This window comes from Lissotriton vulgaris, chromosome 1_1 (genome assembly GCF_964263255.1).
Source record: "Lissotriton vulgaris chromosome 1_1, aLisVul1.2, whole genome shotgun sequence".
Lineage (NCBI taxonomy): Eukaryota > Metazoa > Chordata > Amphibia > Caudata > Salamandridae > Lissotriton > Lissotriton vulgaris.
In genome coordinates this window covers 881,241,781-881,267,117 of record NC_141685.1, presented here as the reverse complement: position 1 = coordinate 881,267,117, position 25,337 = coordinate 881,241,781, and the positions used below count along the sequence as shown (strand labels likewise).

The window sequence follows — 25,337 nt, the reverse complement described above, 5'->3', positions numbered from 1 at the left end:
GTCTTTGAAGGTGGTGTTTTTGGTGGCCATTACTTTGGCCAGGCGCTTTGGGGAGTTGGGGGCTTTGATGGCATGTGAGGCTTTTTTGTCCTTTTCGGAGGATGGATTCCTTGTTTGTTACCAAGGTTCCTCCTCAGTTCCATCGTTCCCAGTTGTTGGTTTTGCCTGCTTTGTGCTCTGATCAGGCATTTGGCGATGACCTTCCTTGGGCTTTGCATACATATCTGGATCACACACCATCATTTCGAAAGTACGACTCCCTGTTTGTGTCTTTCAGGGTTATCTCTCATGAGGGGAAGGCTTCTTCTTCTTCTGTTGGTCACTGGCTGAAGCAGGTAATTATGTTGGCCTACTCACTTTCGGGTTCACAACCTCCAGTTGGTGTGCAGGGGCATTCTACCCAAAGGGTGGCGGCCTCCTGGGCTGAGGTTCAGGGGGTGTCCCTGTCTGAGATCTGTACGACTGCTACCTGGGCATCTGCTAATACTTTTGTGAGGCATTATCGCATCCAGAATGTGCTGGGTGATGATGCTGATTTTAGTTTGAGGTTACTTCATGATGTGAGCTCCTGAATTTCTGTCTGCTCCAGTAAATCACTGGGTGTTTCTGTTTGCCTTGTGTCTGGGGGGTTTGTTGTCGAATGAATGTCCGTTGTTGCTTGGGTATTCTCACTTGTTTTAATGAACGGGACAAGGACAGGAGGGGCCTTGGGGTAATGTCCTATTACTTACCGGTAATCTTCATTACGCCTGGTCCTGTTGTCCTCATCCCATTCATTACTTCCCTTCCTCCCAGACTTGCCGTCTTCATCTGTGGCTTGGTAGTTCAGAGGGATTGCTGGGTATAGTACGTTTCTTTGTTCTCTTTTTTCTGTTGGTGAGATAGGATTATCTCACTTGTTTTAATGAATGGGACGAGGACAACGGTACCAGGAGTAATGAAGATTACCGGTAAGTAATAGGACATTCAGCCTCACCATTCACATGCAACAGAGAGTAGTGTAACATCACATGCACCCTCATAGCATAACCTTGGAACTCTTCTCTCTCCTCAGTGCCGTGGGTGACCTATCCGAAGCCCTAAAAGAGGCGATAATTGAAGTGCACAAGCAAGCACAGGATACCGAGTTCATGAAAAACTTCCTCAAAAGGCAGCTCTCGCTCGATGAATTTAAGGTACTGTTGGACCTGGCCCTCTCTGCAAGGCCACCCCCAAACTATTTGCCTTTACCCCTCCTGTGTTTCTGAACCCTTTTTATCAGCCATTAGGAATCTGTACACTTGACCACTTCTAACCAGTGCTGTGTTCATTCCTTTAAACATAGTAAAATTGGCTTAAACCAAATTGGCACACTTAATTTACTAGTAAAGAATGACGACATGTGCCCAGGACCTGTACATTAAATGCTGCTAATGAACCTGCAGAACTTATTGTGACAAACACTTAAGTAGCCTTTTCAAACTAGTCTCAGGCCTACATTTGCTGTTTGTTTACAGTTCTTAACTGCCAAACCAACCTGGATAATATACCTTTTGCCTAACCTAAAATTCCTTTTCTAATACATATATGTCACCCCTAGGGTAGGCCCGCAACAGCCCATAGGGCAGGGTACAATGTATTTAAAAAGTTGAACATGTACTTTTTTATCGTAATCAAACGAGAGAGAGAGAGGAACAGTGTAGGCTAGTTCACTTCCCCTGGGTATAGTGGTAAGTATCAAAAGGAACTAGCTTATGGGTGTAGAAGCTAGATGTCTATGTTGGGAAACACCATTTGTTTTTAATGAAAACCCTCACCCACCAACCTAGTTGGTGGCATGCTTCATCATCGGGTTCCACCCAAGGTGCCGAGTGCACCTCGGATGTGCTACAACGCCTGATTACAGTGGAGCTGTTGTTTTTTGTAGTGATTGTGTAATGAAGTAAATAAGTGCAAATTAAAAGGCTGCCAAATGGGTCCCTTGTAGTCACAAAATGTTATGGTGGGCACTTGGCAATGTTAAAAGCAATAAGGCAGATATGTGTGGCGATGTAAGTATGTCTCCTATATCCTGTTTGTAAAGGTCAGGTCTACATGTTTCAGCCAGGCAGCTATGTTGGATGGCTTTCATCAGGACCTATGTACAATGTGAGTACGCAATGGTCATGTGTAATTTATGTGACTGGTAGAAATGCCGCATTCGCTAAGGTGCGATCCTAATGGGAGGGTGTGTCCTTTCCTTAAAATGTTCAAAGCCTGTGAAAGAAAAAATAAACAGACAAGACAACAAACATAGACATTTAGGTCGAGACAAGTTTCTAATATTCATACTATAATATTGTGACTAGATGAAACGCCGTGTCCGGTCACTATGCAAATGATTACGGTAGTGAGTCGGAATGTGGCGCATGTGAATGGTGGCTTAAATAGATGCCGACTTGTACGCGCTACTGTGACGCTATACATTGCTGTAACAATTGGTGAATGCTTGGCATATGCTTACGATTAAATTTTCAAAGCGAGCAACATGAATCCCGTAGGGGGTCAGGACCTGGAGTCACACACTGCGTGCGTGTTGAGAAGGTCAAAAGGAGAAAAGGAGATGAAAAGGTGGACACCATTAGCAGGGGAGTCCCCTGTCGTGTATGGAGGAGTCTTCATCCGAGGTCGACATTGCGGACCCCCAAGCCCAACTTACTTCTTCAAGATCACTGGCTTGCTCCTCGTACCTGCTTCAGCCTACTTATGGGACTTTGTCGATGCAGGCTGGTGTGGAGGTGTTGGTTTAAATGTCTGTCATCTCCCGCCACTGGCCGCCCGTAATTGGTGACATGTGCGTCATGGCGCCGGCTGTCATGGCATCATGCGTGGTTGGCAGTGAGGAATGGATACTGAATGCAGGCTAGGAATCAGACAGTGTGATGACTATGTGTGGTATTTCAATAAAGTTTAAAATGTGGAAGACAACAAGTAGGAAAAGTGATCTTGAAATGGCCCTTTTGGATGGGCTTGTAGTGTAGTTCCTATATTCCCAATAGGCTCTGCGCATTGGAATAACATAAACGGCAGGTTAGACGTAGGACTTAGGTCGACTAGATCTCTTTTGAATATGTTAGACATAATTGTGAATGCCAGCTAGCTCAGAGGTCACTAGAAACTTTCTCGAATACACAAGAAGGGATTAGTTTCTGACAACCATATAACATGACAACTTTGTTTCCCAAGAATAAGAAATATATCATCAGAGTCGCGGAAACAATAGATAGCTATTTTACTCAGTCAATCGTGCATGCTTCGTTTCACCAGAAGTGCAGAGAAATAGAGAGACATGCGTTTTTAATAAAAGGTTATTTATTGAGCAGTCTTCTTTCTCATGCAAGAGAAGTGAATTGCTACAATCGTAATACTTGCTATGAAGTAAAGTACGTACAGTAAAAAGAGTATTATGAAATAATACTGTAAAAGCATTTATATGGTTTCTAAGCCATAAGATACATAACATAGATAAAATACATACAATGATAAATAATGACTAAAAGTACTCAACTGGTGCATCTAAAATACGCCTACCTCGGTGTACCTAACCTAAGTCTAGTACGAGGAAAGAAGTAAGTGAGGTGTAGCTTAAGTTAAATAGTTTCTGCCAAGAATCTATCCAAGAATTCTCTAAGGGTCTAATCAGCTCCGTACCTTGGTTACAGAATGAAGGAGGTCTTGTATCTCTCTCTCAGGACTCGATCTCCCAGTAACCCGCAAGGGTAGCAGGGAAACACTGGAGCTGGATTAGAAATTATCCAGACAACGCTGACGGTAATTCATATGTGAGATGCATTACCGTCAGCGTTATCTGGATCAGCAATGGTCGCAGAAGGTTGTACCTGTGTGCCGCTTTCATCTCGTACCTCACCGCCACCGAGTCGTAATGGTGAGGTCTCAACGAATGCCGTCATCAGAATTGGTAGCCACTGGGGACAACACGTTGCATGAGCCGTTACCGAACCAAGCAAAGTATCGACATCCATAGGTACTGCTAATGGAAGTGAGAGACAGATGTCTAACACGCAGAGCAGGCATCGTAGAACAGGTAAGATGCCAAGCCGAGAACCTGTGTTATCCTATTTCGGTACCGCAGTGCCTGGATCACTTGTTCCATGGTAACCTGGGTATCGCTGGTGACTGGACTTGCCATATCGGAGCAGAAGGAACAAAAATAGAATTCCTGCTACAAGTCCCAAAATGAGAGGCAGATCGCCGAACACAGAGTGCCCGAAAATCGGAAAAATGCTCAAGACTGCTTCAAAGGGTGCTAACAGTCCCGAGAAAAGTGTCTTAAATAAATGTGCGATGCCACTGGTATCTGACATGTTTAAAATTTGACCTAACATTTCTACAAAATATACGGGCAGTTTGTTGATAATAATGTATATATCTCTGCTGAGGTCCTTGCAACTTGCAGATCATACGTTTCTCTAGACGAGGTCAAAGGCAGTTTTTTGTAAAAGAATGGCTTTCGTTCTGCTTAATGTATCAATTCGAATAGAAGAGATGTTCAATGAAGGCCAAATCGTTGCCTCCTTGTCTGGCTTTCTGTTTGGATACAATACTTGCATACAACAAGTGACCCTGGATGTAACACTGACGAGATAGGGCGTTCCTGGCAACATGCCACAACAGCTGTGGTCACTTAACATAACGTAGCTATCGTTGGAAAGCTGCCTGAAAACAGGTTCTATTTGTGTTGCTGAAGTGCCGTGCAAGTGGCAAGAAAGATCATTAGATGAACCCTCACAGGCTCCATGTAAATTAATTTCTTGACATAGAAGTGAACCACTTAGTGACTTTTAACAATGTTTCCACTAAGAAATACCTCTTTGTTACCCCCACTCCAACATCTATGTGTGTAAGGTAAATTCCAGGTCGACTTAATGTATCCTTTGCCCAACCTTTCATACTGGCCCGCTGGTATATGGTGTAGGCAGTGTTGAAACTGGAATCTCGTTATTGGTATTGTTATGGTACCATGTATTATCCATTCAATGACAGGTTTCTCGGAAACTGTTAATGGTAATCTTTCTAGTTTTTCAATGCTCAGCACCGTATAGTCTACTCCTTTTTGTGCCAAAGAGATTTGTTTATCTGTAAGGTTAAAGATAGAAAATAATGACGTTGTGTTGATTAGACGTCAAGGCACGTAGCCTGAATGCAGATTTCATAACGTCCAGCCTAACTGTACAATAGAACGTAATTGGGACTGGCCATGTTGTAACATTAGCATATCCTGTTCTATTATATCAATAGCAGATGATACAATGCTGTCCAAAGAATAAATTCTGGAGGACAGAGTCGTTAGCACATTGTCCACTACAGACAGTGATTTTTCCAAATTAATACGATCAATTTCTCGTATTTTTTCAGCAGTTTCAATTTGTGTTACTTTCCAAACTTCGTTGTAAGCAGCATATATACCGGCGTATATGAAACGTTTTTGACGCTGTTTGCGGGGTCCCAATAAGAAATCCCGCAAGTCAGCACCTTCTTTAAGTAAGGTGAAGTGTTGCTTAATTTCAGGTAGTGTGGATATCTGTAGCCACTCAAGGCATAGTTTTCCTACACTGTATGTTGTTATTATCCCTGGATGTTGTCTCTGGGAATATCTTGGGTCTGGCCTGTTCTCTTTGAACCCCTGTGTTTTGTCCAGGAATCTATCTTGACAGTTATTAGTGTCTGTGGGCCAGATCAACCATTTTTTCCAGTCAGGATCAGTTCTGTTTTTGGTGTAAAATATGGGACACGTCTAACCCCTCATCTGTAGTGCTATTTCTATCAGGCATAGGTTTTGGTATGGACGGGTTGTTTAAATCTTTTATCTTAGCTAGGCCAAGACAGGTTGTTTGTTGAATGGTGTCATTCAGGAACATTATTTGTTCTGAGATCATGCAGGCTCTGAATAATGATTCTAATCCCTGTACTTGCCAATCTTTTGAACCCCAAATTGTTTTTGTTTCAATGTTGTCTTTGAAGAATTCAAAACCAAATGTAGACAGCTTTTCATAAAATTTTGCAGAATATATCTGTTTTGTATTGGTTAACATATTTTTCATTCCTGTCTTATTCACATTTTTTAAATAAAACATTTCTGGATCTGTGACATTAAACCCTGAGAAGTATGGAAATTTCTCATAAAATGTTTTCGAGCTGCCTTTTGGCTGTGTTGGACAATGTTCCCATTGATTATAATTTAAAACATTTCTAGGTTTTGTAGATTTATGCAAATAGTGGTGTCCAAAATGATTAAAGCAATACATTTCTTCATAATCAGATGAACCTTCTAAATAATCATGATTTGTAAACTTTGCTGACATTTCTAAATCAGACATCATATTATTAATAGACTCAAAGTCCCAATCATCAGAGAAACTGCTCGGTGAGAAAAAGTCACTGAAGGAAACCTTGAACTGATGTGGATACTTCAAGAGTTCAACCGGGCCATAGATGTTGTAATCAGTAGTGTTCTACGCTACACCACCAGGTATAGGAATGGCTGTGATGTTTACTGATGACAGGTCTCTTTTTTCAACATGAGATGACTTGTGAGGCTTTAGGACCAAGTTGATGTTCTGACTTGCTGTGTCCATAATACTGTATTTTCCATCAATCATTCTTCCCAAGCTTAAAACCAAAATGAGCCAGAGTAGGAGGAAAAGTACACCTAACACAATCCACAATTCAATCCATGGTGAAATCAGATATATTTCTCCAAGTTGATGAAAGAGTTCTGTTATTTTTTCTTTGAATGTCTTGTTTGCTGGCTTTTCTTCATGTTCACTGGGATCTTCAGAAAAGTCATCGAAATTGATGAAATAGCCAAAGGCGGTTCTGTCAATTGTTGGAATTGCATCAGGATTGTTATTAATCTTTTTAGTTGCTTCATCCTTTATCATTTCAGTATAGTCAGAGGCTACCTCATTATAGATAGGTGTTTCTTGACGAACTGTTGTAATTTGGGTTTCAAGAGGCACATGTTCCATGGCTTTGTTGCATAGTCCTTTTTTATTCACTGCAGGTTTATTAAATGTGATTAGTCTCTCAGTTTGAACCTCTTGAATTGTAGCAAGGTTTGGTCTTCTGCTACATCTTGGGAGTCCACTGGGCCTACTACTTATCATTGGCCACATGGTTGTGGTTTTACCAGGTCGATTAATACAACTCTGTTCTCCTTTTTACCAGCAAGGGGCGGTAGTACTACTGATCTTGTTCCGTTGATTGCTAAGACAGGTACTGCTTTTCTGTAAGAAGGCCCAAATTCCTTCTTCACCACAATCTTTTCTCTGACCAGATCCCCAATCTTTGGAATCCAGACAGGTCTTGCTCGGACAGGTGGTTTTTCTTCAGTGGCTGTTGGCTTTAGCTTTGTGTTACCCAGACTTCTTCTTGTTTCATTTAAGTCCTGTAAAACAGTCAAACTATCTTTGATATCAAAGGTTTTTTGTTCCACCACTGAAGTCTGACTATCGAGGTCTTCGATTATCATTCTAGTACCAAACAAAAGTTCATACGGAGTGATTCCACCCAGAGAATTTCTTTGCAGATTATTTAGACTACGTTGGACACTTATTAGATGTTTGACCCACCCATCACCCGAACCTAATACCCTCGCTGTTATAGATTGCTTTATGTCACGTTTTTTTCTTTCCACTACCGCATTACCCTCAGGATGGAAGGGACTAGAGTACCGCAATGCAACGCCCAAGCTGGCCATGGCCTCCTTGTAAGCCCGAGAGCTAAATGCAGGACCCTGGTCAGAATGTAGAGTGCCGATTGCGTATGTGCCGATAAAAACTCGCAAATCTTTTATAACAGTTCTGGCGTCAGCCGAGCGCTGTGGCCACATCCAAATAAATCTTGTCTTAGTAGTTGCGGGGTCGCATTTGTCCGTAGGGAAGCCTGCGTGTAGACAGTCTAATGCTATCTAGCAGAGGTGTCTGGGCTGGGCTGACTGTGCTATTGTCAGTCCCCTGGTCCGGTTTATGACTGCGATCTCTGTTGCAGTTTTGACAATCCATTGCAAAGTTATAAATTTGCATGCTCATTCCCGGCCACCAGTACTTCATTTGTAATTCTATTAGGGAAGTTAAAATCCCTTGGTGCCTCAGACCCTTCCCATGTGTGCTTATTGAACTAAGTAAGCCCTCCGTTTCCTGTTTGGAATTGCTCTGTACCCCACTCCAGGGATTTGAGCAAAAGGAACGGAGTTTGCATCAATTATGAATGTATTTCCGAGTGGATAATTTAGAGGTAACGCCGCATAATTGACTTCCATTGAGGCTTTTACTGCTAGTAGCGTTTCACCGTCTATTCTTTTTGTAGAATGCTTAATTGTAGCTACGGAAGCCGTTTGGACAGCTGCCTTTGCGGCTTCATCAGCCAATGAATTCCCTGCAACGTGAACGCCATCACGTTGATGACTCAGTGTATGAATCACGTGAGTCTTTCGTAGTTTTCTGAAAAAGAACTACTTGTTCCCATAGCTTTTTATGCTTGATTGTGCCACCTTTTGCATCTTTGAAACCGTTTTGAACCCAGTTCTGCAAGTATTCATTGTAAGACTGGACGCAGTAATACGAATCGCACAGTATGAGTGTGGGATATTCGCGATCGGCATTTTCAAGCGCCATCTTTAATGCCTGTAGTTCAGCTCGCTGAGCTGTACAGTTTCTGAATGATTGAGTTTTAGTGACCATTGGTCTGAATTTACCTATGCGCCAGCGACCTTTTACAATCACACATGCCGCATTGTATACACAATCCAATGTTGCGCAGATCCGTCTGTGTAAATTTTACAGCCGTAATGTTCAAGAGGCAGAATTTCGGTCGGCAGAGGACATTCATACTCGTATTGGAGAAATTCTTGTGTTTTCAAGCTAGGGTCAAAAACGTATACAACGCCTGTTGCAGCAAGAGAATTAACCCATTGTATCCATCTTGGATGTAAAGCTTTAGCATTTGGAATGCTCACTCTTGTTACTGCCTCTAAGGCAGGTACAGGTGTAACGACTGATATGCGTTTTCCCTGTGCGAGGGCTCTTTCTTTTGCTATAGCAGTTTGAACCGCTGTCAGAATTTTCTCAGTTGAAGCGAATTTTATTTCAGCTTGTGTGTACAAGTGTGATTTGTAAGCTATTGGTACCGTTTCACCTTCGTTATAGGTCAGGTACGTGAATCCGCATCTTCCTGGGATGACTCGGATTACAAGGTTGCGTACGTTTACGCGTGTTTGCAGCTTTGTTTTAGCTAACATGTCTGTTTGTATTGAACGTAAAATTTCTGTGTGTTTCTGAGTCCAATTAGTTTGTTTGAAATCAGGTTTTATTAATTCGTAGAGAGGTTTAACCCTCTCTGCGTAATTCAGAACGTAAGTTCTTCCAAAATTCAGGAAACTTAGAATTGATTGTAAGTTTTTCAGGTTTTTTGGTGCTTGGAGCAGCGCACATTTTTCTAAGAAATTGGCTGCTAGGCTTTTCCCTTCACTTGATAACTCATATCCTAGAAATAGGGCAGTGAGGGGGGCAATCCGTGATTTTTTAAAGTTGAATTTGTACCCTTCAGATGCAAACCCAAGTATAATGGTGTTCACTCTTTTCAAGTGCTTGTCCAAATCATCGTCTGTTAGATAGATGTCATCGACATAAGATAATGCCTCATCATCATACATTTGTAGTAACTCTGTTACTCTGGCTGAAAATAATCCTGGGCTATTCTTGAATCCCTGGGGAGACGGCAAAATTGCCTCTGGGCCCCCATACTTGAGAAAGCGGTCAAATACCAGATTTCTGGTGCAATGTTTTGACAGAAGAACCCATTTGAAATATCTAATGTTATTTTATATTTTTTGCGCACAATGTTATTCATCAGTGCGGCACTGTGTGAATTTTGTACTGCAAATGTTTTGCAACAAGAGTTTAAGTGTCTGTAGTCCAATACTAGACGATATGAATTGTCTGGTTTGGAGGCAGGAAACAAAGGATTGTTCATTTGTGAGGTGCATGTTTCAATCACCCCCTGGTGCTCAAGTTGATCTAAGATCTCCCTGACTTGATTTTTAGCTTCTTGCTTAACAGGATACTGCCTTTGTGCAGTAGGTTGATTTTTTAACTGGATTTTATGATGAGGGGATTCCTCATCCCATCCTACATGATTTTTATATAATGCAGGGGCTTGGGCCACTGCCCATTTTCTTGCATATGTGTATTTTTTATGAATTGGAATATGATTTGAGAAGGCAGGCATAATCATTTCTTCGCCATGTGGGCACTCCCTAACAAATTCTGGTGGCCAGTCTTTCTCAGCTAGAAAAATATCATATCCTTTAGATAGCTTCTCCCAAAAGAGAGTTCTTATTTTCCTAGTTATGTCCCCTTCTATACGCAATGTTATTTTATATAATTTATGGGGCACACTAACTCTGGTGTCTGCAGTTTCCACTTTAAAGCACTCATTCGTGTCCACTGTCTCCAGAAGATTCATCAGGATCTTGCGAGCTATGGTCACTTCTGTTGCGCTGTCTAGAATTGTTTGGGCCCACTCCCCGTTCTTGAGGTGTGTCCTCAGGATCCTCGCAATGTTTTATCTTTATGCTTGCTACCTTTTTTTGGGAAAATTGAGATTTTTTACTTTGGTGAGCGGGTTCCTTGTCTTTGGACTTGACGCGCTCTTCTTTGTGTTCTGACCGTCCTCTTCTTTCCGATTTCTGTGAGGAAGTCTGAAAAGATCGAGAGGGACGTGTATCATCTTGATATCTGTCAGGTTTTTTCAAATTATTCCTATTTCTAAGCTTATATCTTTTCTCAGAGGGCTCCCGTTGTGGAGACCTACCCCCCCACCCCCCCACCCCCGTTCTGGAGATCTATCTCTCCGTTGGGGAGACCTTCCTCTGGACTGAAACTTTTTTTCTCTGCGAGTGGTCTGTTTATTACCCTCCCACCTCTTTTTAGGTGTTATTAAATTATTTTTAATGAAAGTCTTTTCAGGATTTTCTGTTAGTTGTGGTTTTAGTGATTTCCCACCCAAACTATCTCTACCTAATTCTTCATAGGATTTTTCAATTATTCTGGCAAGTTCAAAAGGCTGGTCTGCTATTTCTGTTACTTTTAATTTTTGGCAGATCGCCACAGATGCTGCTTCTCCTTTTATGTTGGCTAGTAGTATAGCCGAGACTTGCTTAAAGTCTTTCATTAATTACATATCTAGATTTAAAAGCAGGCTCTGGACCGTATTCATTTTGAATCTGTCTTAGTACGTCTGGTATAACCGCCATAGACAAAACACCATGTGTTTTTGTGTAGATTGAAGCAAAGACTGTTCCCCAAGTGTCACAGTCCTCCACATGTGGTGCGATCCCCATTGGTAAACAGATTGTCAGAATTCTGTGTTTTTCATGAGGTGTACTGTCAGGGAATACTGCCTCTATTTGAGTAATCTTTTGAGCCAACCAGAACGGAATTTGTTCCCGTTTTGCGGGTAATTTACCAATGACTGATTGTATAGTCTGTGGTGTAATTTTGTTTGTATTCCCCTGGTGAGGGGTTTGCTGTAGAATTTTTATAGCAGGTTGGACTGTTAAAGTCTGCATGACATATTGGACCAATTGTCTATGGATTTTAATTCATTGTTTTAATTGAACTAATAGTTCTCTGTCTGACATTTCTTCAATGTCAGGATGTGGTGTATAGCTGGCTAGAACCGGCCATGTGGCTCCTGGTCTACCTAGTGGACCGAGCCTGGTAATGTGATTTTGATGTTTTAGGGCGCCATTAAACAAGAGCTGGTGCTCCTGGTAAGTTAGTGGAATTTCAATGTCCTCGAAAGGAACGTATTCCGCTGGAGGTTCCTCTGCTTTGTAGTAGTGGAACTCGCGTGTCACAGCATTTGCTGCTGGAAAAGTTATCCATGAATAGAATACCTCTGTCTGCCGATATTCGTGTGCCTCTACCACAAATATGACTGTACCACCTCTTGATGGTACACCACTATTTATTAGTCTGTAAGTTACACTCTTTCTTACATTTATCGGGATGATTATTGCATCATCTTCATTTTCATTAAACCCTGTAACGTCTAAACCCGGTTGATTCGCATCTACTGCAGCTCCACCGGTTGCGTTGTTGTCGCCGTTAGTTGACATTGTTTAATGAAAGTTTGCAGAGCAAGTTTCAAGGGAACAAAGATGAGGTGCACAATATTTTGGAACACTGTATCCTTCAACATTGAATAAACCAAAAAACTAATACATAGGATTCTCGTCCTATTTAGTTCTGGCGGATACTAACTTTTTACCCACTCCAGACGTCTATTGGAGTTTTTACAGAAAAAGGGGTCTGTGTGAAAAGCACGACTGAGTTACTCTAGTATCTAGCGTTAAATTATCGCCTTACCAAACGTTGGGCGCCATGTACTGTAGTTCCTATATTCCCAATAGGCTCTGCGCATTGGAATAACATAATCGACAGTTTAGACGTAGGACTTAGGTCGACTAGGTCTCTATTGAATATGTTAGACTTAATTGTGAATGCCAGCTAGCTCAGAGGTCACTAGAAACTTTCTCGAACACACAAGAAGGGATTAGTTTCTGACAACTATATAACATGACAACTTTGTTCCCCAAGAATAAGAAATATATCATCAGAGTTGCGGAAACAATAGATGGCTATTTCACCAAGTCAATCGTGCATGCTTCGTTTCACCAGAAGTGCAGAGAAATAGAGAGACAAACGTTTTCAATAAAAAGGTTATTTATTGAGCAGTCTTCTTTCTCATGCAAGAGAAGTGAATTGCTACAATCGTAATACTTGCTATGAAGTAAAGTGCATACAGTAAAAAGAGTATTATGAAATAATACTGTAAAAGCATTTATATGGTTTCTAAGCTATAAGATACATAAAATAGATAAAATACATACAATGATAAATAATGACTAAAAGTACTCAACTGGTGCATCTAAAATACGCCTACCTCGGTGTACCTAACCTAAGTCTAGTACGAGGGAAGAAGTAAGTGAGGTGTAGCTTAAGTTAAATAGTTTCTGCCAAGAATCTATCCAAGGATTCTCTAAGGGTCTAATCAGTGTCCGTACCTTGGTTATAGAATGAAGGAGGTCTTGTATCGCTCTCTCAGGACTCGATCTCCTAATAACCCGCAAGGGTAGCAGGGAAACACTGGAGCTGGATTTCTCGGCAGGAGAAATGACAGCGTCTCTCTCAGTGTGTCTGCTGGAGGGTCGGCTTCCTTCGGCACTCGCATTCAGCAGGGCATCGGGCAAGTAGTTAGTCGATCTGCTCCAAAACCACCGTGTGTTTGCTAGGGCAGATGCTGGTATATTTATACCTGGAAGGTGCCAATGTTTGACGTAAGGGTGGACATAATAACGTCACTAAGAACTTGAAGTTCTTTACACGCTCCAGGAGTTCTGGGACAAATCAATACTGAAGCAGGGGGAAGTCCCGTACTGCCGAAGGCTGGTTGTCTTCAAGAACTCGTTGTACTCTAGGAGCTTAGTGGAAGTAGCCATGCCGTATTTGGACTGCATTGGCTGTGCCTAAATATGGTTATGAATCTTATGCCGATATAAGAATATGATAAGTTATATCTATATAAGGGCATGAATCGGGAAAATTACACTAGAGACCTAGATACGTTACACCAGGCTCAGGGGCAGCTGCTAATATGGGGGGAGCAAAGAAGTGCCTGCTCGGATTTCAATAAAAGATCTCACTCCACATCCCCAGGAATGTGCAAATTAAGGCATTGTTGTTTTTTCTGCGGCCTTCCCTCACATCCGGAGTCCAAGCACAGGTGTCCCAAAACACAAGAATAAACAACCACTATTGGTCAAAGTCCCCTCCTCGGTTAACTGGCAAGCAATGGTGACATGGGTGAATGTTCATAGCAACACAGTGGCAGTGCAATCATTGTATGAAGGTTATCCTAGCATTGCCAGGACAACAATCGAGAAGGAGATGAAGCTGGGGAGGGTAGCAGGTCCATTAGTTTTGATCCTGCTAGGGAATTTTGTGTGTTCTCCGTTAAGGGTGGTCCTGAAGAAAGATTCACTTAATTCCAAAGTTTTCAGCGCCTACAAGTCAGTCTGTCAACGAAGCTATTCATGGACACTATGCTCAGTCAGGTACAAATCTCTGGACCAGGCGATTGTAATGCTCCAGGAGTCAGGACCAGGGTCATTGTTAGCAAAGGTGGACATTGAATCCGCTTTTAGGCCGCTTCCAGTATATCCTGATGACTTTCATTTACTGGGCATCCAATTTCTGGGTGCCTTCTATTTTGACAAATGTATGCCCATGGGTTGTTCATTCTCCTGTGCTTACTTAGAGAGGTGTAGCACTTTCTTGGAGTGGGTATTCCAGCAGACATACTGGGTGCTCCAGGCACAGCAGAATGTGGCTTTAGAATCTTTCCAAGAATTGATGGGAATGTTTGGAGTACCCCAACACAGGCAACGACTTCTGGGCCAACTACAATTACATTTCTTAGGATAGAGTTATATTCCAAGGCAGGTGTGTCTAGGTTTCCCTGGGAAAAAGTCAAGGCGTTCGCAAGGGCATTAAAAAAATATAAGACATTGCATCTGTTGCAGGTAGTGGCGGGCAAATTAATTTTGCTCTCCGTTTCATACCCCTGGGCTGCCCATTTTTCCAGGTCAATCGTGCAGGCCATGTCTGGCCTGAAGTTGAGGCATCATCATACTAGGTTGTCATGCAAAGTCAGGCATGGTAAGAGAATATGGGAGGCATTTCAGAAGGATTTCAAGGGTGCAGTAGTATAGACAGGCCCCTCAAAGACCAATGGGGAGTTGGGCTTGTTTACAGATATTGCCAGCAGTGATAGGTGTGCCCCATTTTGGGTGCATCCTGGTGTGCACTCGGTGGCTGTGAGATTAGGTTGAGTCTTGTTTGGTGGCAAACATTGGCTTCTTGGCGCTCGTTCCCAACATGGTGGTTCTCACTATATGGACAACCGTAAGAGACCGCTGAAGGAAATCATACTGCTATGTTTGAAGCTGAATGTCAATTTTAAATCAAAACATGTGCCTAGTGTTTTAAGATGCAGACCTTCAGGTACCACGACCCAGAAGCAGTTGAGTACCCTTCACCATTCCCGGCTATGGCGGCTTGTGCCTCAGCCTACCAGACCTCGTGGCTGCCAGCCTAGCGCCTAGGAAAAGGTGTGCCTATGAGAAGGCATATTACACCTGAGTCTGTAATCACTTTCCTTGAGACATTGAGTAGGAAGGGTGACGTGTGTCCTACGCTAAGCAGCATACCGCTGCAATTTCATTTTTTGCGAAGATGCTCAACTATCATATTTTGTTGAATAACAGAATTTCTTGCATGGCTCACAGTCCGGTTTTCGACCAGGTTTTTCAACGGAGACTACTTTGCTTGGAGTTACAGAAATGTTACGCAACTGTGTGGATAGCGGTGATACCATGACTCTTATACTCCTTGATTTAAGGGCCGCGTTTCACGCGGTCTCTCATGCGTTACTCCAGCAAGCTTTGCAATCCTTGGGAGTGTCTAGCGTAGCACTTAACTGGCTTAAAGGTTTCCTGGCAGACCACGCGTTCCGAGTTTTCTCTCCCACATCCAATTCTAAAACGTATTCTTCACCCTATGGTGTACCTCAAGGCTCGATCCTTAGCCCTTTATTATTCAACATTTATGTTAGGCCTATGGGGCTGATTGCGGAAGAATCGGGGTTGTCTCTTTTTTCTTACGCTGATTGTCTTTATCAGCTGACAGGGCATCCAAACCATCCTCTCTTCAATCTGGATTGAGGAATATTGCAGGATGGATGCAAGCCAACCTGGTCAAACTTAATGGTTATAAGACAGAGGTGATGATATTGGGCATGAATAAGGATCTTTGGGGCCTCCAACATTGGCCACCTGAAATGAGTGTCTTGCCCCAACCCAATCAGCAGGTTCGGAACCTAGGTGTTATAATTGACGATCAACTCTCAATGAGGCAGCAAGCAGTGAAAGTGTTGTCCACTTGATTTACTATCCTCAAATGGCTCAGGGAAATCCTCTGGATGAAACCTTTGTCCGCACCTCATACTGTGGTCCATGCTCTCATTACATCTAGGCTGGACTATGGCAACATTCTGTATCTTGGAGCCAATAAGGATGTGGTACGGAAGTTGCAGCTGGTACAAAACGCTGCAGCCAGACTGCTCTGCAAGGTCCCTAAAACAACTTCTAAGTCCGGCGCCCTCCGTGATCTTCATTGGCTCAGGGTTGAGAGCCGCATAAAGTTCAAAGCCCTGAGCTACATGTTCAAAATCAAAAATGGTAAAGCGCCTCAATATCTGAATGCTCTAGTTCATCTTTACCTTCCTTCACGTTCCTTACGTTCTTCCACACAGGCTAATTTCAAGGTGCCTAGGATCAGGTTGTCCCGCATGGGCAGTCGGTCCTTTTCTTACCTTGGCCCATCGATGTGGAACTCTCTTCCGATAGCACTTCGGACTGAAACTAGTTATGAGAATTATCGTAAGCGCCTAAAAACCTGGCTGTTCAATATGTAGAATCTTCTTTTGGGTAGCTGTGCGCCTAATAAGATCAAATTAACATTACATAACATAACATTATACAGCCTCAAAACCACATGATCTTATGATTTGTGTCAGGGGGGCTACGTACATACTAAATAATGTCGGCTCAGGGAGGAACCCAGTGGAACTCCTTTATTGACTAGTAAGGTGTGTGATTTAAAGGGATCTAAAAAGATGGTTTGGGGTCGATTATTAAGGAAATCTCTGAGCCAATGTATTGCTCTGCCATATATTCCTGCGTCATTCAGTCCGTGGATTAAGATCAAATGAGAGAACGTATCGAAGGCCACAGACAGGTCTAGTAATACCAACCTCACTAATGTGCCTGCATCTAGTGGCAGTCTGATGGTATCATTGATTGCCACTAGTGCAGCCTCTGTGCTGTGCATCGCTCTGGAACCCGATTTTGAGGGGTCCTGGATTTTATGTTCCTCCAAGAAATCAACCAGTTTTCTGTTTATGTAGCTTTCAAGAGATTTTCCTAGCAGTGGAAGCAGGGAAATCGGAAGGTAGTTAGAGAGAATGTCTGGGTTGGCGGCAGGTTTCTTTAAAATTGGAGACACTTGGGCAGACTTCAATTCTGCCAGGAGTTTGGTAGAGGCTAAATATATTTTACAAATAGCCATTACTGGCATGATGAACTGGGCTACGCAGGAAGTAATTCTGGGGAATATAACTAGCATGTCCTGGACTTAGAGAGTATGGCTCAAGTTTTTCCAGGACATTAGCGACATTAGCTAAAATCAGCTACGTCCTCCCGCTGATCTTGGTCGACTGAAATGTTGAGATAGATGATATCTATCTTTTCTATAAAAAAGTTAGCCAAGGAGTTGCATAATGTTTGTGAGGCCGGGATGGTACAATAACAAGCTTAAGGCTTTGTGGAGTTATTCAGGGCTTTGAAGAGCTCTTCCGTAGAATTTCTTGAGTGTTTTTCTGTTTTAAATATAGCTTAAGGGCTTATTTGATCTTTTGGTGATATCTGCTATGTGTAATCATGTAAGCTTCTTTGTACAGAGGAGATTAGGTAGCACGTCACCTACATTCCAGATGTTTACAGTTAGACTTCTCCAGGCGCAAGTCATCAGAGTACCAGGGGTCTTGGCCTCTGGTGAAGAAGGATAACATATTTTTAAATGGTTCAACCTGATCTAAACCCCTTGACAGGGAGCTATGATATGCTGATCAAGCCACATTTATGTCTGTTGTGAAGTAGTTGTTGTAGGTGTAAGAATCTTGGAGAAAGAGTCAAATCAGACCATCTTCCATTGACATTTAACTCCACTGGCAGCTAAACTGGGCTTAATCTGTACTTTGTTGAAAAGGAGCGAGAAACTTGATCATGTAGTGGTCTGACCACGTGATTAGCACTGGGGGATCGTTTCTTACTTCAGTAGAATTTGTAGAAATTAGATCCAAGGTGTGACCTACTTTATGCGTGGATCCTATTACAATTTGTTTGAGCCCAATCATCTCCATATCCATAACAAGTTGAGCCACACTGTGTTCTCTAGATTTTTGCATTGAAAATTAAAGTCACCCAGGATCAGAAACTTACTTGATGACAAAGATGGGGAGCATCGTAGTCAATTAGTGCGTGGCTAAGGTCTTTTTTCGCACCAGATGGGCGATAGACCTGTGCCCCCTTCCAACAGTCTGTGGTGGAGATTATGATTTGTTCAGATACAATGTTTTGTGTCAGTTTCCCAAGTGTGAACAGAAATTGCACTAATCTTGCCATCGTCATCATGATTGACACAAATATTTGCTATCATTTTCTATTTCAAAATTTACAAGCCATTTGTTGTCCAAATAAATCATTTTAGCACTCCCTATAACTTTTTGATACTCGATTGTTGTTTCTAAGATTTTACTGTTACTGAATATTGTCAACAATCATTTAATATTCTTAATTTTACTTGTGATATTGTTACATATGGCTACTGCTTCTCTTTGTATCTGATGGCTTGGCTTCCACCTTCCTTCTCATGGTCTCACTTAATGCTGCTGCTGTTGTCCAATTTCAGCAAATCCTGATCTTTGTTGACTGTTTGTCTTTCATCTCTTGTTCTCAACTGCATTTGGTGATGTTATCCTTGTATATCAAGTATTGGTGTTTACTACATGTGATGGTTTAGCAACTATCTTTCTTGATGTCGATTGCAGCTTGTGATGTCGTCCTTGTATTTCATCTACGATGCTTTGGAGGAGGAGATTGAGCGTAACAAGACTCACCCGGGTTATGCTCCTGTCTACTTCCCTGATGAATTGCACCGCAAAGCTGCACTGGAGCGTGACCTGGAATACTTGTTTGGGCCACAGTGGAGGCAAGAGATCCCCTGCCCCAAGGCCACCAGGAAGTATGTGGACAGAATCCATTATGTAGGCCAGAACGAGCCTGAAATTCTGGTAGCCCATGCCTACACCCGCTACATGGGGGACTTGTCTGGGGGGCAAGTCCTCAAAAAGATTCCTCAGAGAGTCTTGCAGCTGCCTACATCTGGCGAGGGATTGGCCTTCTTCACATTTGATGAAGTGTGGAGTGCCTCGAACTTCAAGCAGTTGTATCGCGCTCGCATGAATACCATTGAAATGGACGACAGCACCAAGAGAAGGGTGCTGGATGAAGTGAAGAAGGCGTTCCTGCTTAATGTGGAGGTGAGTAAATGGTATGGACGAATATTGTGCGATGGTGAATGGTAAACATGGGTCATCTTCCTTGACTAGCAGAGCGCTGCCATTACTACAGCTTCATTGGCCATCATTTACTGACCTCAACTGAGATCTCCCAGCATTATAGGATCCTTGGCTAACAGTTGGCTCACACCAAGCTGGCTCTTCTAGCACTAAAGCCTCCATGGCCACTACTCACTGACACCAGCCTGAGTCCTACACTCATGTGCCCCTATTCAATGACACCAAGCTTAGTACAACATCCTCAGGGGTCCACACTCACTGACACCGAGCTCACCTCTCTCTGTATTACTGCCGCATGGGCCCCCTACACTCAAAGACACAAAGGTGAACCAATGCCAGTATTACAGCCCCGCATGGGCGATACTGACTGACCCCTAGATGAGATCTCCCAGTACTACACCTTCATGGACCCAAACTCACTAATACCAAGCTTCGCTCTCCCATTAATACCGCCTCAAGGGTCCCCACTCTCGCGGACATCATTCTAGGCTCCTTTAGTGCCACACTCTTAGGGGTTTATACTCATTAACGTCAAGCTGATCTCTTCCTGTATTACAGTGTCACAGGCCCTCCTCAGTGACATCAAGGTCCAAGATAAGCCCTCCCACACACTTCAGTTTCTTGACCTCACACTAAATGGTAACGTACAGAGCTATATTTTGCTTTGTAGAATTTACCTGCCCCAAATATGGGCTCTGTCTTCTGATCACACATTGCCACTTTACTGGAGGATAAGTTGGGTGGATCGGACTTCTCACCTTTTCCGGACCTCAGTTTCACTCACTTTTTTCCCACCTCGCTTCCAGATCTTTGACGAGCTCAAGAAGTTATCTTCTCACTCTGCAAAGAAAAATGGCAGTCTCACCCAAGAAGAGCCTGAAATGCACAAGAGAAGCCCGTATGACATCTCTAACGGTAAGGTCCTTGCATCAGAACTCTAACCAACGGGTGAACAAAGACAAACATACTGTTTACATACGTAGCTAGGTGTATTCGTATGCGCTTTCATGCGGCTGAAGTGAGAGCATCCATCCACCACAAGAGACATGCATAGCTTTAGTTGGGGTGTGACCCTCTCCAAATAATAGAGAGAGAGAGACCCACCCATCTGGTGGCTGAAGTTCAAAATGTAAAATAATATAACCTGCAATCAATACTGGCTTCTCTGCTTGTCCAAATTGTATGATCCTAAGCAAATATTTTATTTCAAAGAGCACTCTTTTCTTTATTATCGCATATGAGTGCACTTTTAAGTACTTGAGTTAAGGTTGTGCTCGGTACACTTGATTTAATAGACTGTAATATTGCCCCAATTTAAAAAAGAATCTAGGCCAAGTTTTGGGGTTACACGACTAATTACTTGCCTCTTAGCTAATGGCATTGTCATTGGGAGGCGAGCCATGAATGTTCTGAAATTATTGTGTCATATTTTTATATTATGTTTCTTGCACAATATACATGCCAAACATTTTCATAGTTTGGCTAGAGCACTGATTCCCAGAACCAAGCATGAACAAAGGCTTGGGTTTCATATTAATTTGCCCTCCTCTATTTGCAACTCTGGTTTAACACATTGGACCGTCAGTCACTTGGTAAAATGATTCGTCAACTGCGAAGACTAGAAACATGAAGCCCTGCTCACATGCACTGATTTGAAAACTCTACCATCAAGGCTTCTTGTAGCAGAGATGAAGAATAGTGAGTGCAGTGAAAATACATTTAAAATACGTGATCCCTGGGTAGGGTCTTCAGGCCATTGTGTTGTACGACACCGTAGTGAAGAGTTCCCAGGGAGAACTACTAGGTCCAGGTGGTGGGCAGGGACGTAGCTACATTGGGGGTGTTTAGGGTGTGACACTCCTTAGAATGAATGCTTGGTTCAGTAGTTGGGTCTGGAGGCCTTGAGTCAAGTCTGCAATTTATATGTCGGTTATTCTCATCATTCTCATTTCACTAAGAGGTTTTAACTTGTTCATGTGTTGGATTATGATCTTAAATATATATAGTGACTTGTTTACAAAAAAACATAGCAAATATGGACCTATAAAATGAATGGCTGCAAATGTAAAACTTTTTGCAACTCAAAACTTTGGCAGTAGAAGGGTTGTAAAGCTGCGCTAGTTTCAACTGTCCAGGCATACTACTGCCAATCAAACTTCCAAAAGGTGATGAGATGAATGCTTGGAAATAGTCTAATTAGTAGCAACTGCTAGCAGTAGCATTCCACACCACTGTTTTTCACCCGCTGAGCCACTCTAGGCAAAGGTCCACCTAATGCAATTCAGTACTAACCCATCTCCTTCATGGAAACAGCCCATCCTGTTCCTTGACCATCTCATTCCTCCACCCTGTAGGCCCCTGCTTTTTAGTTGGGACATTTGAGATTTACCCCCTTTGAATCTCACTGACTAAGCTACACCCCTGACAAGAGAGCTCCTTGGACATACATAGACTACATGAAAACACTGACAGGTGAGCAGTAACTAACACAACTTCTTGGAGGGATTAATGTTTAACGTTTGTATGAGTAGACAGAAACACATAAAGTAGCAGCTCAGTGCAGCCTCTGTGGCCGCCAATAACTATGCCACATACAGAGCTTAGTATTACACGTCTTTATTCATGTGCGTGTCACTGCAAACTCCACATTCAGAAGCAAACTTTCATTGCGTTCCTCTCTGACACTATTCCACAGCTCTACAGAGTCCGTTCGGAGCCAAAAGGGTTCCGTCATAAAACTCCCAAAACACTACATCTTCCCCTCTTTTAAATAAAAAAATTAATTGTTTTACAAATCAGTGTGTGTATATACATATGGGGCACGGACTCCAGAGATTCGTCCTTAATACGTTTTTATTCTTTTTTACATGGCAGTATGATGCGTTTCGGCCATCCTGGGTGGCCTTGCTCACATAATACAACACGCTACATAGACAGCTTATATATTCCGCTTCCGCATCATGTGACTCATTGTAACCATGCTCATGAAAAACAGACTACTCGTGAATTCACAGACAAATGAAAATCTTTCTCCAGATATATACGTGATAAATCTAGTTGCCTGTAATGTTAGACTAAAGGCCAATATAAAACCACAATAAACCAGTAATTGTCTTATACAATAAATTCCTAGTCCGGCTTGAATGCCTTGTAGTTGCTCTTCAATTATTGCATAATTATCTGAATAGATATTTTACATGGTCCTTCATTATTAACAATATATTCAATAAATTGCATTAAATGTCATCATAATATACTGAAAAACAGAGACAACATTAATGACTAAGAGAATAGATCAGACAAATAATCATAGCTGGAATATTGTGTTAGACAATACTAATCGATATAACAATAAAGTGCAACGTGCGAAATCAATCTATTTTGCTATTTATCTGTTTTCTCCCTAAAGTGCTTTGATTACTTAAAGTGCTCTTTGCAAAGTGAAACTATCCCTTAAACTCAGTGAGCTGTCAGAAACGCAGCTTGAAATAGGCTCCTATCCTACAGATGAGCCTTAGACGTTTTTTTCATCCACTAGCACCAACATTCTATAAATATATAAATAAATACATAATGTTCACTGCTATCAAAGTGTCTCAAAATTGAATGTACAGGGCATAACTCTTCTGAGATGAAATTAGTGTATATATTTATAAATATCGTTACCAATTTTATAAATGGAAACTAAAGGCAGCTGATGTTGGTTGTTAAGAAAGTCAGTGCTAAATAAATGTCAGAAGTGCTACATGATGTATCAGAGAGGCACAGGTCAATTGCTGTACATGTACAGATGCATTATTGTCAAATTATGATAACTCATCACTGCTAGCAGGGGCTCAAAGAACATTATGAAGATCTTCACTCTGATTCAGTCCATTTGGAGCTCTAGAATCAAGTTCCAATATAAATTTGGACTCGAGTTGTCTGAGGAGTTTTTCCCTGTTGCCTCCTCTCCTTAATGGTGGCACTGCTCTAAACACAAATTATCTTAGACAATCCAAAACGTTGCTGTGTACTGCTTTGAAGTGTCTGGCCACGGGGAATGCCGAATTGGAATTGACTATGGCCCGTAGATGCTGCAGAATTCCGACATGTACCTGTAACTTTGTACTGCCTACGTATTGAAATTCCCATGTACATGTTAAGACATATACCGCGAACTCAGTCCTGCAGTTTTATATAACCTTCAATGGAGTGGCTTTATTCCCAAATGCAGAGGTATATTCAAAGGTGTTCTTTCCAAATTTAAATGCTCTGCAAAAGCTACACTTGTAAAACCCATGTTTTAATGTTAACCAATTTCCTTTGGTTGTGGACAATCGGATTGGTAGTTCAGGATTAGTTCTCACTAAGGCATTATTCATGGATATGGCTCGTCTGAAAGTGAGAGCGGGTGTCGCTGGTTGACGCTCCCCCAAGATAGTGTCTGTCATAACAATGGGCCAATTGCTGTTAACAATTTACCAAACCTGCCTCTGTTGACGACTGTAAGTAGTTATAAGGCGAACCTCAGATTTGGCCCCACCTTGGCTTTCATCGCTGGTTCGTTTATCATGGTTGGACTGGGATTCTAGTTCTAAAGGCAACAAATTGTCCTTTGAAATGATCCTCACTTTCTCTAAGGCTTGTTGAATTATGCGTTTGTCATACCATCTTTCATTGAATCTGAACGTGGCCTCTCCTGTGCAACAATGGAATTCTTGATCAGTACTACAAATCCTACACAGCCTCAAGAATTCTCCATATGGGATACTTTTTATAATATGGTGTGGATGGAAGCTGGCGGCATGCAGGGTTGAATTACCAGCAGTACTTTTGTGATGTAAATTTGTTACTACTTTATTGCTCACTATTTTGATATGCACATCAAGAAAATTAATGGCTAACCTATCCATCTCAGCATTAAATTAATTACATATATATATATATATATATATATATATATGTACTGGAAGCTGGGAGCTGTCATCTTCAGTGTCAGAGATGTTACGAAGACGGTGAAGAGGTAACAGCATTCAATGAGCTTTCATGTTCAGTCTTTCCTTCACCATCTCGATCAGAAGACCGATTAATCAAATGCAGAAAGTGAGAAGAGTCTCTGGTAACAGACTTTTCAGGACGATGAGCAGTCTCCGTGTGTCACTTGGTGGACCTGCATGGAAAGGTTCATCTTCATATGGAGCATCTGATTTCCCTCTGCGCATTTGTCAGGAGATAAATAGATCTCCTCTCTTAAATACGATGTTCTTTGCATGTTGCCTGTTGTCTGCATAGGCTTTAATGTCCTGCTTATTAAACAAGTCCTTTGTACAAGTTGTGTTCTCATTTCCATGTCTTTTGTTGGACAATTGTGGTTACTTGGTGGTCATTGCTCTCCCAAACCTCAGAGTTGCAGAACTTTTGCATGTGGTCGAGTGAGGTGTTAAACGATAGGCTTGAAGAGTAGAATTCAATGCAGTTTTTAAACTGAGCCTCTCAAGAGTGGCACGCTGTACTGCCTTATTTAGCATACTCATAAAACACTAAGGGCCAGATGTAGGAGACCAAATACAGGTTGGTAACGGCCGATTTCGGGCGTTACCGACCGGTATTTGGGTTTTGTAATGTAGGAGGCCTTTGATTTACAGAATCGGTAAATTTACAGATTCTGTAAATTTACAGAATCGGTAAAATACCGCATCGGTATATTTACAGATTCTGTAAATCAATATGTAGGTGGCACTGAAAACAGTGCCAAAGGCCCCTAAGATTTTGTTATTTACCATGTAATACTATTGCATGGTAAATAACGAATTCCTGTGTACATTCTCATCTGTGCATGTTCACCTGTGCCATGTGGCACACAGACATGCCCTAAGGGCATGTCTGTGTGTCACATGGCACACAAGCCACAAACAGGGGAGCAACAGGGTGTCAAAGTGACACCCTGTCCCCCTTGGCAATTCGGTATTTTTACCGATTCTGTAATTACGAATCAGTATTTGCCATTGATTCCTATGGGCTTCAAGGCCCATAGGAACCAATGGCAAATCCCG

The 25,337-nt window shown here is 42.1% G+C and overlaps 1 protein-coding gene across 1 annotated transcript in view; it reads left to right on the top strand.

Annotated features, from left to right (window-relative positions):
• LOC147748085 (heme oxygenase 1-like) overlaps positions 1–25,337 on the top strand; it is a 54,228-nt gene that overhangs the window by 19,744 nt on the left and 9,147 nt on the right. The window contains exons 2-4 of the mRNA XM_086958525.1: positions 1,055–1,175; positions 18,772–19,263; positions 20,109–20,217. Of these exons, the coding sequence (XP_086814651.1) occupies positions 1,055–1,175; positions 18,772–19,263; positions 20,109–20,217 (722 nt within the window). The remainder of the gene's footprint in view (positions 1–1,054; positions 1,176–18,771; positions 19,264–20,108; positions 20,218–25,337) is intronic.